Here is a 16,874-nt window from a genome sequence, read left to right on the forward strand (position 1 = left end):
TTCCCCCCCTTAACGGCGCCCCTTCTAGGAGGATGGAGCTCTTTCTCTCTGAGAGCTTTATGCTCCAGACTGCAGGAGCTGACTGATAAATTGGCTGTAATGCTGGAAGGACACTCCTGCCTGTTTGAGTCTCATAGTCCTTCACATGTGACCACAGATCCAGCAGGAAATTACATTGATCAGCGTGACGGTTAGTGTAATTTTCACTGAAGGGGAAAGATGTGTAGCTGCACACAGATGTGAACAGCTCAGTGTAATTTTCACCAGTCGTTTTATCAAACTCTGATGCTGAAATAATCAGATTCAGCAGAAACTGGACAGACCTTTTCTTCTCATAGAAAACAAAGGGATCAAATCTGTGGAGACACAAATGTAAACACACTTCAATGTCTAGTGCTGGATAATATGAAATATGGGAGCAGATTCATAATTACAACATTCAGCTTTACAATAATATTAAAAAGACAATTAGGTTTATGACACTGATCTGTATAATGACTCTATTGCTCATTGTGTTCTAAACTGCTATTCAGCGGTGAAGCGGTTAAACTGCTATTCAGCGGTGAAGCGGTTAAACTGCTATTCAGCGGTGAAGCGGTTAAACTGCTATTCAGCGGTGAAGCGGTTAAACTGCTATTCAGCGGTGAAGCGGTTAAACTGCTATTCAGCGGTGAAGCGGTTAAACTGCTATTCAGCGGTGAAGCCACCGGAAGTGTTTGAGCCACCATCTTACTATTCTCTACCAGCAGACAAAGACCTGACACTAAAGACAAAACACTGACCTAAAATCACCAGATTTGAAGCATAACAGTCGCACAGAATTAGTTTTTAGGATATGTGTATGTAAATTAATTGTTATTTCAGATGTTATCTGCAATGTTTATGGTGTTTTCGGGCAGGTTAAGCGATATATTGAAATTGTTAAGGTGGGTGTGTGTCTGCTGTGCACTACCGACAGAGGAAACTGATACAACACAAAATATATTTATTTATGTACGTAATTAAGCAGGAAATATTAAACATGAACATACAGGTGCATCTCAATAAATTAGAATGTCGTGGAAAAGTTCATTTATTTCTGTAATTCAACTCAAATTGTGAAACTCGTGTATTAAATAAATTCAATGCACACAGACTGAAGTAGTTTAAGTCTTTGGTTCTTTTAATTGTGATGATTTTGGCTCACATTTAACAAAAACCCACCAATCACGGGACAGAGTCTGACATAACGCCCCCCTCCGGAAGGATAACTTTGGCTGTTCACAGAGTGCTGTATCCAAGCATGTTAACAGAAAGTTGAGTGGAAGGAAAAAGTGTGGAAGAAAAAGATGCACAACCAACCGAGAGAACCGCAGCCTTATGAGGATTGTCAAGCAAAATCGATTCAAGAATTTGAGTGAACTTCACAAGGAATGAACTGAGGCTGGGGTCAAGGCATCAAGAGCCACCACACACAGACGTGTCAAGGAATATGGCTACAGTTGTCGTATTCCTCTTCTTAAGCCACCTTAAACTACTTCAGTCTGTGTGCATTGAATTTATTTAATACACGAGTTTCGCAATTTGAGTTGAATTACTGAAATAAATGAACTTTTCCACGACATTCTAATTTATTGAGATGCACCTGTATTGTTTAAAAAAATATTTAAGTTAAATACATTACATTTATTGTGAGCACTGAATACAATAAGCATGGGTGGTCTTTTTCCTATAAGAGTCTCACCTCAGCTGTGAGATGTAGGGCAGACACTGCAGGAATCCCTTCACTTCACTCTCTTCATCTGTGCAGTCTATCAGCTCTACTGGTTTCTTCTCTGTTTGGAGTTTCAGCACTTTTAGGAGGATGGAGCTCTTTCTCTCTGAGAGCTTTATTCTCCAGACTGCAGTGGTATGAGAAATGAAGTATTATTATAAGCAAACCAAACGCTAAAAACTATTTTTTTGTTGTTGTTGTTTTAAATATCTAATTTATCTCACCATCCACTGGTACTGGTGTTTCCTCACTGGGTTTGCTGGTGTCTCCTTCTCCATAGACAGCAGAGACTCTGACTCTACAACATGTGCTGTGAGGTAGAGTTAAAGTACATTCACACTCAGGTCCTTGTGTTTGTACTGATGACCAGCCCTCCAGTCCTGCTTCTTTATACTCAACCATATACCGCAGCACTGGACAATCTTCTCCTGTTTCAGCCTTCAACCAGGCAAGTCTGAGCGTGCTTCTGTTCAACTTATTCACAAAGGGTTGTCCATTTATTGGTGAAAATGCTGTCTTAATGTTAATAATTCTGCTAAAGTTGCTCATACAGTCCTGCTCAATAACTGAATACCTCAGCTGATACTGTTTGCCTGACTTTAGATCTGATATTACACAGGTTTCTTTAACAGATTTGGAATCAAAAATGATCTGTTTCCATGTGGTGTTGTTCATTCCATCACCTAAAGCCCTGTACTGTATGACATACTTCTCAATATTTCCGTTTTGTTTTTTATTAATTTTTAGGGACACACTGTTGTGTTTTATCTGAGATATCTGGGTAAGATCTGTCTTTCTTTGAAGGTTTAGATTTCTGCTCACAATTCTCCCTTCATGATAAAACTGCACAGAAAATTCTGAATAACCATCATCAGGTACAGATGCAGCAATGAATTTGGTTTGCTTTGGATCTTCATTTGTCTCTTTGGCAGCAATGAATACTTTTAGGTCAGAAAGTACTTTCTCATTGATACAAACAGGCTTCAGTGGCTGCAGTGAATCTTCTAGGTTTATGCGTTTAGATATGATCAATGTGCTCTTTTTCATTAATTCAATGTGCTGCTTGAGAACTGTGAGGAAGGAGTCTTCAGCCTCCATTGATGAAGTGAAGCAGAACACACTGCTCATCAGAGGATCATTGATGACTCGCTGAAGCTCCTCCTGTGATTTCACAATAGTTATGTTTGCTGCTCTGCACCCATTTAAAACTACCAGCTCAGTTTCCTTCTTCTCAAGCCAGTGCTGTGTGTTTTCTTGACTGAATGGAGACTGATCACAGTTACTGATAAGTTCTTGTAAATTCTTCTCTCTCTCCTCTTCATTGGTGTGTTTTGACTCAATAATCTTAGCAGTTTTTCTCTGAAACTCTGTCCTATAATCTTGCAGAAATTCTGAAAAGTTCTGAAGTTTTTCCGTCAAAGCAGGAAACCAAGTAATTACTGTCAGATTATCATAATCTGTTATCATGTCCTGACACATTCTGATCTGTTTTCTCAGATGTTCCAGAATGTTCTCAGCTTGATGCATCAAGGTTTCACTGACTCCACTCAGAGCTACATGCACAGAGCTCTTGTCCAGTTTCTTCAGAGGGTACAGCCAGACCTTCAGAGGAACTGCTCTCTCACCTTTAGATCCAATCAGTGTTGGGAGAGAACCATAGATCTCCAACGCCTTATCAAAAGACGCTGGGCTCTTCCAGTCACCCAGATCAGTGTATAGACTGCAGTCATATAAAATGGTGTTAGCCTTTTCATTTTCATTAAGACTTGAAAACACATCCCTTGCACTAAGGGTGGTGGTCATCTTCTTGATAACATTTTCCATTTCTGTATTTTTCTCTGAGCTGATTCTCTCATTATCAAAAACAAAGAAGGCTTGGGCTCCATAGAACACTGCGATGATCACGTGTGTAGCTGTGGCTGCATTAATGACTGAGGCAGGAGCTCCTTCCTGTAAGAGTCTTTGGCTGATCATGTCCAGTCTGGTGGTGGTTTTGTAGTGTACTGTAACTCTGTCCTGATGTCGAGACTGAACTGGGTGATTCAGAAATGCTGCAGCTCCATTTAGCTCCATCAGTCCACACAGAGCCTTTACTCGCAACATTGGTGACATTTCAAATGCTCTGCACCTCTCCTGAAGGGAGTCGTCTTCCAAAACCTTTAGATGTGTTTTCAGTTGGGGCCAAGATATTCTGTCACTTGTTAAAGTGTGGTTATCCCAAAGATGACTGTCTGTAAACACATTCACAGCACATTCTACTTCAATTTACTTGTGTACAAATATTTTCAGTTACACATACAATCAACTCACATCACAACAGCCTAGGAGGAGTGAGAATGGAATTTTGTAATGTTTATAAAATCATAAAGTCAAACAACATACCACTTTTATTTAACAAACTCAAACCGTACACAGTATTATTAGTAGCAGCTTTACGTAGAGGACAAAATAATAATTTCCCCACTCAAGTAAAAGTGCAATACGTAGGATGGAAATTAACATGAACATGTTTTCATTACATTTACATTACATACTGTTTTACAATGTGTATTTACATTACTAATGACATGTAAAGCTAATGGTCATGGTAAGTGAACAGGCTAGACCAACCTGAAATGAAAGATTCATTGCGCTGGTCATACAACATTCCAAGATCCAAAGGACGACCAAGAGCTGCAACCTCAGTTACATCCATAGGCAAATCTGTGGATAATTTGGGGAAAAAGTGCACATTATTACATCTAGATGACTGGTACAGGTGCATCTCAATAAATTAGAATGTCGTGGAAAAGTTCATTTATTTCAGTAATTCAACTCAAATTGTGAAACTCGTGTATTAAATAAATTCAATGCACACAGACTGAAGTAGTTTAAGTCTTTGGTTCTTTTAATTGTGATGATTTTGGCTCACATTTAACAAAAACCCACCAACTCACTATCTCAACAAATTAGAATACTCCATAAGACCAATAAAAAAAAACATTTTTAATGAATTGTTGGCCTTCTGGAAAGTATGCTCATTTACTGTACATGTACTCAATAACTTGGTAGGGTCTCCTTCTGCTTTAAAATGAACTTTTCCACGACATTCTAATTTATGGAGATGCACCTGTATTTAGAAAAGCCCTTGAAAAACATTGTTAAACAAAAAATATATTTTGAACCACAACATATGCAGAAAAACTGCAGTACATCTGTTTGCCTGGATTACAAGATACCATAATAAGTATTGCACTCTTTCTTAGTTATATTTCACAAAATATATATACAGATGATACTCAACCAGAATGAGCTTTTTACCGCTGTGGCGTCTGCAAAATGCATTTGCAGCTTTTGACCGCTGAGTGGCGATTTAACCACAAGTTATCAGGCGAACGCATCGAATCGCATTTTCACAAATAGCAGTCAGCTTTGCCTCACCAATATGTTACATTTGACGACTACAGTCAGTGGAAAACTTAAGAAAAACACTTTAGTTAAAATAATTCATATTCACAGAAGCAAATTTAGTACTTATCAAGTTATGTGCTTTTGTTATTTAGAACGAATTCAAGCAGGATAAATGTCAAGCCTGTGAGCGTGCTTATATTTAAGATACACAGTACTACACGGTATTTTAGATTTTACACAATTAACAGGTGTGCAGTATTATTTATATAATATGAATCACGTGTTATATTACCTTAAAAAAATGGTGGTTTACTTTGCATCGGAGCATTAAAAGTGGTAGCCTGTTCAGTAGGCTACATACATGGATTTAAATGTCAATATTCTTACATTACTTAATTTTTGTCACAAATACATTTTTTCATTTATATTTTAAAATTCCTTTAATAAAACGGCATACATTTCTGTCATGCACACTTTGTTATTCGTTACCTGTCCTTTATTTTGACAGAGAACGTGGGAAAAAGATCCACGAAATAAGAAACTGTTGCCTTTTTTTATTAATTCTTTCATTCGTTTTAGTAAAACGTGAGGCACAAAAATTATGTTATTTAACAAAAACAAGAAACGAATAAATAAAACCTGGCCATGATTTAGCCAAATCAATGAAACTGAAAAGAATGGACAGATTAATGAAAAAAAAAAAAAATTGCAGCTGCATTTAAATGCAGGAGTGTAGCCTATCCGTTAAATTATCACTAACAAAATTTGAGATGACTGACAGTGATAACCGTATCAACAAAAATATCAAATTTCAACATTTAAACAAATAAAAAAAGATCAAATAAATATAATAATTACAGAAATAGGCTACATTTATCTATGTAATAATGTGAGGAAGCTGCATTCCTTGTATAAATGACAAATGACTAAAACTAAAATAAAAAATGTAACATCCTATCTAAATAGTATTATTTTAAATATAAAATTAATATTTTTAAGAAGAGTACTGAAACTAAAAATGATTACATGAAGTCTCGTACAGTTTTATTATAGGTCTGCATGTAGCTATTCCCTGTGCAATTTGGTGTAGCCTAAAATGATAATAAAATGATAATAAAATGCAATATATTTTTACATTTGTAGGCTGTTGCCAAAAGAACTGCAGAGTTGCCACATACAATTAAAACAGTGCAAAATGAAAATGAAGAGTTTAGATGCAAAAGCCTCCAAGTGCCATCTGAAATTTTCTTCTAAAATTAGCATTTTTATCAGGCTCCTATGTTTAGGTTCAGTAATTTTACTTTAATGGCAATGTATAGGTCCTTTTCTATGCCATTAAAGTGAAATAAATGAACATAAATATAGGAGCCTGATAAAAATGCTAATTTTAGATGAAAATTTCAGATGGCACTTATAGAGGCTTTTGCATCTGAACTCTTCAAATAGTACAAAGCAGCATAACATAAAACAAAAGTTTCTGTCTCTCTCGTGAACGCGCCATGTCTCTCATGAAACAAAACAAAACCAAGCAACTCTGTATATGTTGCATGCCAACTGCAAAAGCCAAACCAAACGAAGCATTTATCCTGAAACAGATACTTTGCCTAAACCTGCTCTGTGAGTTTGAAACACTCATCAGCCATTAGTGCTCAGTGTAAAATGGACACGCTCTATCTAAAAGAAAAAAAATGGTGTAACATAAACCAGTGTGTTTTAGAACTGCAGAATACACACAAATCTCTATTAATCATTTTATATATTATTTTTATTATTAAAAAACACCCCAATTCTGGATTTAAACCCATGTAATTGATCGCTGATAACGTTACCACTCGACTACGGATTAACTTGGCAAACCAAGTTCCCTTTTCCAGCGTGTTATTTTTCAACCTTACATAAAAATTATTAATATAACAAAAATACATTTTCGCTGTTATACTGAACAAAATAGCATATAATTGTAAAATTACCACTGATTTATTTCATTATTGTTTATCTTTATTTACAACAAGTGAAAATGTCAATTCCAGTGTTATTGAGCAGTGGTGTCAACCATCCCTTTGCGCCACCTGGTGGTGATTTCGCGAACGAGCTTCACGTAGGTTTTATTTGAACCCGTGGCCTTGAGGCAGAGGTACATGCAGCGGTGATAAGCATTTTGGTTGTACCTACTGTATAAAAATTCAAACAAATCACAGATATAAACTTTCAAAATATATCATGCTTTCTGTAATTTCCTAATTGTGGAGCCATTCAAGTGCCACATAAGAAGCAATTCATAAATACTGTAAAAATAATGAACCTGAGGTGAGCTCATTAAGTTGGGCTAAGATTGTGTGTATTGTCATCTTGTAACATATTTGATTTCAATTTATACTATTTACATATACTCATTTAGGAGATGCTTTAACCCAGTTACTCAAATACAAGATATTTCTATTTATTAACTGAAAGGATGTCAAATATCAAGGTAGCTTAGTCAAGTTACTGCTAAAATAATCAATTTGTGATATTACTGTGAACTGCTGTAAATAAGCTGGTAAGAGGAGTATCATAACATACCATTAGTGGAAAATCCACTGTAGAAGCACTTAGTTGGATGAGAATATTCCATTTTTTCATCCCTTGAAATCTAAACCAAAACAAAGAAAATATGCAAATATTGTCAGAAATACAAGTGATTGCTGTATGATTGTATGTGTGTTTCAAAGATCTTTGAATCACTACAACTCAGAAAATGTTGTTGTCAGCTTTCTGATCTCTTCTTTTACCTCATCAATGAATGCAAAATCAAGCTTTTTGATCTCCTTGGTGTCCTTACTGTCTTGTATTAACACAGTAGCCTAGACAAAGCAGAATCAGTAGTTTAAGCTAATTTACAAAACATTCTAAGCAAATCAACTTACGTAAAACTAAACTACAAGTTTATTTACAAGTTGTATAGGTAAAATCTAAAAGTCAATAAAACTCAGAGGTCAACTGAAAATATCTAAAACACATTACTCTTGTTAACACTGTTATAATCAATGAACAAAAAATCTCTTTATTTGATCTATTTTTAAGTATTTGCACCATGTGTACACTATGTTGACTATAATGCAAGCTTTCACAAGAGTGCAGAAAATGGCCTGGGCAATCACATTCATTCAGCGCGTAAAAAAAAAACGCTCTGATGCTCTCAGAGCATGTGGACATGATTTCTCAGAGCATGTGGACATGTATTGTAAAGCTAGTTTTTGAATATCAGCAGCAGGTGATGTTTCTTCAGAAGTTGTTTTCATGTGCCTCCATGAATAAACATCTGCGGATCAGGCAGCTCTCTAAAAAAGACCAGGAAACGATTATTCTTGCATTTATAACATCAAGGCTAGACTATCATGATTCCTCTATTTGGATTTGCTTAAATCTGCTCTAAATGTGAGCACATTAGTCCTGTGCTTGCCTCTTTACACTGGTTTAAAAATGAATAGCAAAATGTAAAAATTGAATAAAGTGCTTCATAAATAAATAAACTAACATTCTAAAACCTCACTCATTAGGAATGCTTTGTCATTATTGATTGGTTTATGGACTCTAATTAGTCATTACATTTGTGTACTCAAAGCACTGTCTGTGACTGGTTACAATCAAAAAATATTTAGATAAAAACTTTAGATGTAGGAGTAGATCGAAACAGAATGCAGTAATCAACACATTTCATGATTAGATAATCTAGGACACATAACTGTAACCAAAATTACTTTTTAAATGAACTGTGCAGCAACTGTAGCTATTTATTCTGCCACAAATGTATATGTAATTTTACAATCACCTCCACCAGGTTGTGTCTCTGCAGTGCTGGTACTGTGTAGTGTTGTCTGACGTGTGTCTCACAGTAAGATGCAGTGCAGGTCAAACAGGATTTAACAGCTTTGAGCTTCATCTCAGTGCAGATATCACAGGGCACATCTTCAGGTCCAGCGTAGCAGTGAGCAGGAAGAGCAGGACTAAACCCTGCCTTCTGGAGTTCCTCAATCAGTTTAGACAAAGCCACATTTACATTCAACACAGGACGATCTCTGAACCTCTTTCTGCACTGAGGACAAGCGTAAGCTCCAGCTTGAGTTGGCTTGCTCCAGTAGATCTCAATGCAGTGTTTGCAGTAACTGTGTCCACAGGGCATGGAAACTGGATCCTTGAAGACCTCTGTGCACACTGGACACTTGTAGTGATCCTCTGTCAGCAGAGTGGCTGAAAGTGTGCTGTAGAAACATCTGTGGTTATTACACATTCAATAATCGTAAATAAACACAGTTACGACTCAGTACACAGTAAGGGCACTGCACTTTGGCATTTTTAAGACCTGGGACAGTCTTGCGCTCTTACTTCCTGTTGCGTGCACTAGGGGTGTATAATAATGACAAAAAATTATATCTCAATATTTTCTGGAATTTTGTGGATAACGATAATTAGACAATATTTTGTTGAGCGTGTTATTGTGCTGGTACTTTGGCAGGTTTAGGACTGTGGTGGACAGCTGAATCACAAAGGTTTGATATTCTTGGTGTGTGGTGGTTAGTTTGCAGCAGTAACAGAAATTACCTTTTCCAATCCGTTTAAATATTTTTTTACCTTTTATGGGCATTTTTACATGTGTAAGGCCAAAATGTATGCATTATCTTTTGTGTCTAATTCTTACATTCTAACCCTAAATTCAATAAATTCAACTATTTTCATTGGAGAAATAGAGCAAAAACAGTAGCTGTTGTATCTAAAATGTAAGTCAACTAATATTAACTTCTTGTTTGTTGAACTGTTGCATGAAATCATGCAGATATTTACAGAAAAAAATGGCACTCTTCGTTTGATATTGATTAACTATATCAGATTATATAAATATAAAAGACAAAGTCATATGGGGACATTTTTGCTCGCATATCTTGAATTTTGAGTTAATTCTTAATGTATTTTAATAGACTAAATCATGCAGTGAAAGTATCAACTTTAAATGTGCATGCGCAGTAGTCTAACCTACATCAAAGTGTATGCGTGCACTCTCTGGTTTATGTTTGGTTTTCGTGATATACTCGTTAATGTCAAATCGCATATTGTTAAAACAACAATTATGATATTATCGTAGACAATATATATTGCACACCCCTAGTGTGCATGCACTCTCAAGTGGCCAAGACCGCAAGTGTGGGTATTTGGACAGGCCCACTGTATTGGTGCCTATGTTTAAAAGATTTTTGGTCTTTTTAAAAGAACTATGAGTAAAATTAAATTCAATTGTATCAACAATTTAGCTTGTAAAAGTGACAACTGTAATTCTTCTTCTTCAGAAAATCTTTAGTTTTTAAGGATTAACATAATGTAACTTTATTATTTAATAAATACTTCATGCAATCCCGTACCTTCTGAGCCTGTAACTCTGTGCTTCATCCCTGAATGCGATCGGTCTGTCCATTGACTGCTCACTTTTTACAGACAGGAATGATGGTGCTGGAGATGGTGACTCATCTGGTCTCAGACTGTGAGGGTGAAAGAAAGAAACATACATCTTTCAGAAAAAGTCATCCTTTCCCATTTGCTTTTTCAGAATTACATAGAAAACATGACTTCAATATACTGAAAAGAGATTTGGATGAACTATGCAAGCACAGTTGTTTGATTTGTTAATAGGACCTCAAATGTACAAACACAGTGTTATCAAAAGCATGTGTCCAAGCACATATATATCCAATCAAACTTTTTTTTTGTACTTTTTAACACTGTAAGGTTGAGTTCTGTCTCTGAACGCAATCGGTCGATCCATTGAATTGTTGCTTTTTAAAGAGAAGTATGAGGTTGCAGGAGATGGTGCCTCATCTGGTCTTAGACTGTCAAAAAGAGACAGAAAATGTAAGTTTGACAGTGTACAAAAGACACAAAGTATGCAAAAAAAAAAAAAGATAGCTTTATGTCAAATTGTTCGTTTTTTTCTTTATTATGCAACAAGCACACCATTTAAAACAGTAAATTCTCATACTTTTCATACACAGTGTAACTAGGGGTTCCTTTGATGAACGCAATTGGCTGATCCATTGACTGATCACTTTTTATAGACAGGAGTGAGGGTGCTGGAGATGGTGTTTCATTTGGTCTCAGACTGTGAATGAGGTTAAGAACAAATTTCACAATGAAATACAAAACAAGGGCAAATTATTTCAGAATTTGGCATTTGTTAATTACAATAAATCCGTACAACTTATAAATCAGAACAACTTCTGTAATATTGAACAAAGACGACAATGCACACAGCAAGGATGGAGAGGAAGTGACCTCACTTCCTAATGGATTTTAGCTCTGTGTGTCTCACTCTCTCTTTCCTTTCCTCATAGGACCAAGGGAAGGGAGCTGGGTTTAAGGGCACTTTCACACTAGCATGTTTGCTGCGCATCCGGGTTCGATTGACGTCAGAGTTCGGTACGTTTGGCTAGTGTGAAAGCTGTCATGCGAACGCGGGTGCGCACCGGGGTACCGAACCCCAGACTACCTGAAGGAGGTGGTCTGAGTTCGATTGCACTCGAACTATGGCACAGTTCGCGTGAATATGAAAGCAACACGGACTTGGGTGCGCACTTGTTCAGGAAGTAAAGTAACCTGCGCATGCGTTTTAGCCGATGTATTTTCTTCAATAAAACACATATAAGTGATTATAGTGTTGCTGATTTACCTTGGATTTGAGCGAGAGTGAGCCTGCAGTGTATTCGCGTGTAGCAACTGCAATTAGAGCGGCAAATGAATGGTAATCCGCTGTCTCCTCAAAATATACATGTGTCTACAAGCGACACACATACAGTAAACCCATATGCCGTTAAATCTGCTGCGCATAATAGCACCAAATTAATTAAAAAACACAATATATTGACCCACGTTCTGTTTTCTATCATACGTTGTGCACGTTTGTGATGACGTAAGATCACCGCAAATGCACCGGGGTTCGATAGAATCAAGAGAGTGTGAAACCAGACCAACGCTGCGGGGGTGCCGGGAACAATCGCACTCGGGTTCGAACCACAGCAAACAAGCCCAGTGTGAAAGCCACCTAATATTAATTTAAAAGTTAGAAATACACACAAAGAGAACAATGGTATCACTTTCTCAACATTTGTTGAATTATTCTTAAAATGGATGTAAATTAAGTGTACAACAGAACAGTAGGTGCTTTTAAAATTTGTTCTGGGTTCTCAAATGTGAGACTCTCGGCCTGAAATTGTGTCCCAATCTGGCCTGATATACTGTAAGGAAATGTGGGAAATTTATGCAAGCATAGTTATTCGATTAAATATACAGTATATGCCAAAAAAGAATGTAAATTATCATACCGTTTAACACTGTAAGGTTGAGTTCTGTCTTTGAATGCAATTGGTCGATCCATTGATTGGTTGCTTTTTAAAGAGAAGTATGAGGTTGCAGGAGATGGTGCCTCATCTGGTCTACGACTGTCAGGACGAGACAGAAACTTTGAGTTATACAATGTACAAGAGACATACAAAATATACAAGGAAAGTATAGTACTCTGTCTAATAATTATCTAATACATATATTTTTTTAATTATGCAACAAGCACACCATTTGAAAAAAAAAACAAACAAAAAAAAAAACTGTAAATTCTCATACTTTTCATACCCAATGTAACTAGGGTTTTCATTGTTGAATGCAACTGGCCGATCCATTGACTGATCACTTTTAACAGACAGGAGTGAGGGTGCTGGAGATGGTGCTTTATCTTGTCTCAGACTGTCAGAGTACCAATTTAGGTTATACACAAATATCACAATGACAAAATAAAATGCTCAGAATCTTTTAGAGAAAACAAAATATATAAAAAAAAGCATCAATTCTCATACCGTTTAACACTGTAAGGCTGTGTTCTGTATTTGAACGCAATCGGTCGATCCATTGAGTTGTTGCTTTTTAAAGAGAAGTTTGAGGTTGCAGGAGACGGTGCCTCATCTGGTCTTAGACTGTCAAGATGTCAAAATTGAAATTCAACAATGTGCAAGAGACATACAAATTCTGCAAGACAAGAACAGTTTTACAACTAATATTTTTGCCTTATGCATACTCTGATACTTATCATACCTAATGTAACTAGGGGTTTCATTGTTGAACGCAATTGGGCGATCCATTGACTGATCACTTTTCATAGACAGGTGTGAGAGTGCTGGAGATGGTGCCTCTTCTGATCTCGCCCTTTGGAACATGGAGAAAAATATGGGATTGTTATAGGTCATTATGGATTTTAACAACCTAGAATGCATTAAGTGTGCTGGAGATGGAGCTTTATGTGGTTTTAAACTTTTAGGAAGAGAGAAAAACAAGCTTAACATATTGCATAAGAGATGCCAAACAAGTGGTTTTGTAAATAATAAATTGTCTTTATTATACAACACACACACTATCTTTAACCCCCTGACAGAGTAAATTTTCATACTTCTCTCCCATGAAACTTTGCTCCATTGTTGAATGCAGTCTGTCTATCCACTGACTGATCAATTTTTAATAGACAGCAGTGAGAGTGCAGGAGATGGTGACTCATCTGGTCTCACCCTTTGGTACATGAAGACAAAGTTGAAATAATATGTTAAGTACATGAAATGCCATTAAATGGAATTGATGTTTCAAAATATCCTCTAAATACTCTGAGGGACATCAATTCAAAAGCTAGAATTTGTCTAGTATTTAAAGCTACACCATGTACATTTTGTTTTGTTAGAAATAAACAAAATGTCCTTAATGAGCGAGCACATAAAAATTTCCAAACTGTGTTTTTTTCTTACCTCATCTCACTATGGTAAGCCTACAGTAATGATTTATATATTAGAGCTGTCAGGGCAGATTTTACAACATTTTACAGATTTTATGTCTGTGAATAAAGAAAAGAAGGTCCGGCTACTGAAGGTGAAAGGCATGTGCATCCTTTTTTATTTTTTCGTAATTACTTTTTCTTTGGTGAGGGAGGGGTGGATGTTGATGTTGTTAGTGACATTCTCTCTGATAAGACAATCACCTGTAACAAAGGCTAAACTGGTCTCACAAAATTACCAAAGCAATGTTACTCTGCAAGTCATTTGCAGTTTCATGCGTCAACTGCTAGATGGCCAAATGTTACACAGTGTAGCTTTAAAACTTAGTCTTTATGACAATTACGCTTAGGCAAGGGTATGAATGTGCTGAAGCTGTTGTTTCATCTGATCTCAAACTTTCAGAAAGGGAGAGAAAACAGGTTTAACAATATACAAGAAACTATGCAAGATTATCATTGATATAAGTTGCCATTTTTTTCCTTACACCAATAGCACACTACATATAAATATATATAAATTGTCATACTTCTCTTCCATATGACTAGAGGTTCCATTTTGAACACAATCGTTCGATTCAGTGATGGATTGCTTGTTAGAAATGGGTATGAGAGTCATGAGGAGCTTCATCTGGTTTCACCCTTTGACACACAGAAAAAATGAGATTATTCTCATGTAATAATGGATTGTTGTACACAGCACACTCTGGCAACAAGCGATTTATACATGAGATACAAAAATGAAACTAATAAGAGTGGCAGATTGTAAAACAAACACATGTTTGTGAAAATCCTGTCAATGTAATGTAAATAAAGCCATTTGTTTAATATACGTAAACATGAAAAACTCAATGTGAACTGCAAAATGTTATTAATAATAACAATTCACACATAATTTCAAAGCAAACTGGTTATGTTCTGGACAAAAATGTATTAATTAAAAAAAAAAATGACCAGACAACTATCTGGACTATAACATTTTGGAAAAATATTATATTTATTCACTTTTTTATTCAATGCAGAAGTAGGTTGTTTCTACTGTTAGCAGTGTTGGGCAGTAACTAGTTACTAGTAACTAGTTACAATAATAATATTACTTTTTGGAGTAACTAGTAGTGTAACTAATTACTATTAAGATTTCATTAATAATATTACAGTTACCATCCATAAAACAGCTTTCATTTGAAATCCAACAATCCAATAACATGAAGTCACCAGTGCATCAGGAAAGCTTGGAATATGGAAAAGCTTACATTCAGGGGATGGAAATTTTGCCATTACACTGATTTTGTCAGGAGAAAAGATGCGTAAGTTGTGGCATTACTTTACTTTGGCATCACATGGCTTGACCACCCACATCCCTCTGACCCCAATATAAATTATATTACTATAATTAAAAATCTTATAAACTTATGTGATTTCTTTTGATAAAATACTAAATTAAATAATAATATATGGGTAACAGAGAAATTATAGCTACAATTAGCTTCAAGCTCCACATGACAATTAATAGCCTACAACACTTTTACATAAAAGTCACTATCAATCACCATTGAGTGTTTGTAAAAAAAACTTCTGACTGCGATCCAATGTAGATTTTGGTCAAATGATGAGGCAGAAATATATAGTTAGTAACATTTGAGAAGAACTTTATGGGGAAGATAAACAATTACAACTTCTGTGGGACGTGAAGGAAAAGTAATGTAACTAGTAGTGTAACTAATTACTGTTGCCAGAAAGTAATAAGTAAAGTAATAATATAAATTTTGAAAGGAGTAACTAGTAACGAGTACTAAATTACATTTTCGGAGTAACGAGCCCAACACTGACTGCTAGTACAGCCTACTAAAGTTAAAGACATACTAAAGTCTTATTGTTAGCCATCAATGCACCGCATATAAAGTGTGGAAGCCTGACTGAAAGCCATGAAATGCTAAACTCATTTCAAATGTTTTGAAATAATCAAACATGGAAGTACTGTTGCCTCAAGAAACATGGAAGTACTGTACTGAGGCCCACTCCTAAACACTTTTACTTTCGGTTTGAACGGTCTGATTTTTCGACCTTAAATTACTTTCTACTAACGTTAGCTGAATTGGCAGAAACAACGTTGTACCCCTTTACATCTGGTAAACAAACCTTTCGTATCTGTATGTTTTTGCTGAATTGCACGTACAACCACTAACTTATATAGTATAGAAAGTTTACAGTGGTTACAAATCGTGATTCCTGCCGCGAGAGATTTAAAGACATATGTTTATTAGCTCCAGTGAAAACAAAAACTGTCTATGCGTCAGCATTGTTACCTCTTCTGTTACGATCGGAGATAAACCACCACATTCTGCTACTGCTGCTGCTTCGTCTTCTTCTTGTTTTACGGCGGATCGCAGACTTATAAGTGCATTACCCCAACTTTCTCTCAAATTTCTTATAGAGCTTCATCCGGTGTTCTCAGATTTTGTTACCTCCCACCGTAACAGACGGCGGTAAAGTTAGTTTGACGTTTGACATTCATTAGATATTCGGGTTTTTTGCCAATTAAACTCTTTGCAGCTTTTATGTTTTGAGCCCAAACTAACTCAGATAGACATAAATATATGCCCTTTATGTTGCACAAGGCTTAATTTCTAGGAATTAAAAAAAAAGAAGTAACCATTTAAATTAATTAAACAATTTAACTACGTGACATTATAATATAAAACCAATACTAAAATGTTCGGGAAAACATACCTGTTATCGCACAAAGCTCCGTTTTTGGAATTACAATTTTATGTTTTTTATAATAATTTTACAACTTTTAATGTATGCAATAATATAAATCCATTAAACGACAACACCATTTGATCTAAAGGTATCAAACAAACTGTAAAATATTCAGAATATTATTCCCTATAATGCACAAGT

The 16,874-nt window shown here is 35.9% G+C and overlaps 1 protein-coding gene across 1 annotated transcript in view; it reads right to left on the reverse strand.

The window, feature by feature from the left end:
* LOC107741630 (uncharacterized) overlaps positions 1-16,425 on the reverse strand; it is a 26,758-nt gene extending 10,333 nt beyond the window's left edge. Inside the window, 17 exon segments of the mRNA XM_016554389.1 lie at positions 6-356; positions 1,724-1,880; positions 1,978-3,984; positions 4,364-4,456; positions 7,706-7,775; positions 7,915-7,986; positions 8,955-9,384; positions 10,537-10,653; positions 10,885-11,001; positions 11,151-11,270; positions 12,490-12,606; positions 12,785-12,904; positions 13,015-13,131; positions 13,250-13,360; positions 13,602-13,717; positions 14,501-14,612; positions 16,277-16,425. Coding sequence (XP_016409875.1) covers positions 6-356; positions 1,724-1,880; positions 1,978-3,984; positions 4,364-4,456; positions 7,706-7,775; positions 7,915-7,986; positions 8,955-9,384; positions 10,537-10,653; positions 10,885-11,001; positions 11,151-11,270; positions 12,490-12,606; positions 12,785-12,904; positions 13,015-13,131; positions 13,250-13,360; positions 13,602-13,627 — 4,025 coding nt within the window. The 5' untranslated portion in view covers positions 13,628-13,717; positions 14,501-14,612; positions 16,277-16,425.
* Between the last annotated feature and the right edge of the window lie 449 nt (positions 16,426-16,874).

This window comes from Sinocyclocheilus rhinocerous, unplaced genomic scaffold, assembly GCF_001515625.1.
Source record: "Sinocyclocheilus rhinocerous isolate Xijiao unplaced genomic scaffold, SAMN03320098_v1.1 scaffold466, whole genome shotgun sequence".
NCBI lineage: Eukaryota > Metazoa > Chordata > Actinopteri > Cypriniformes > Cyprinidae > Sinocyclocheilus > Sinocyclocheilus rhinocerous.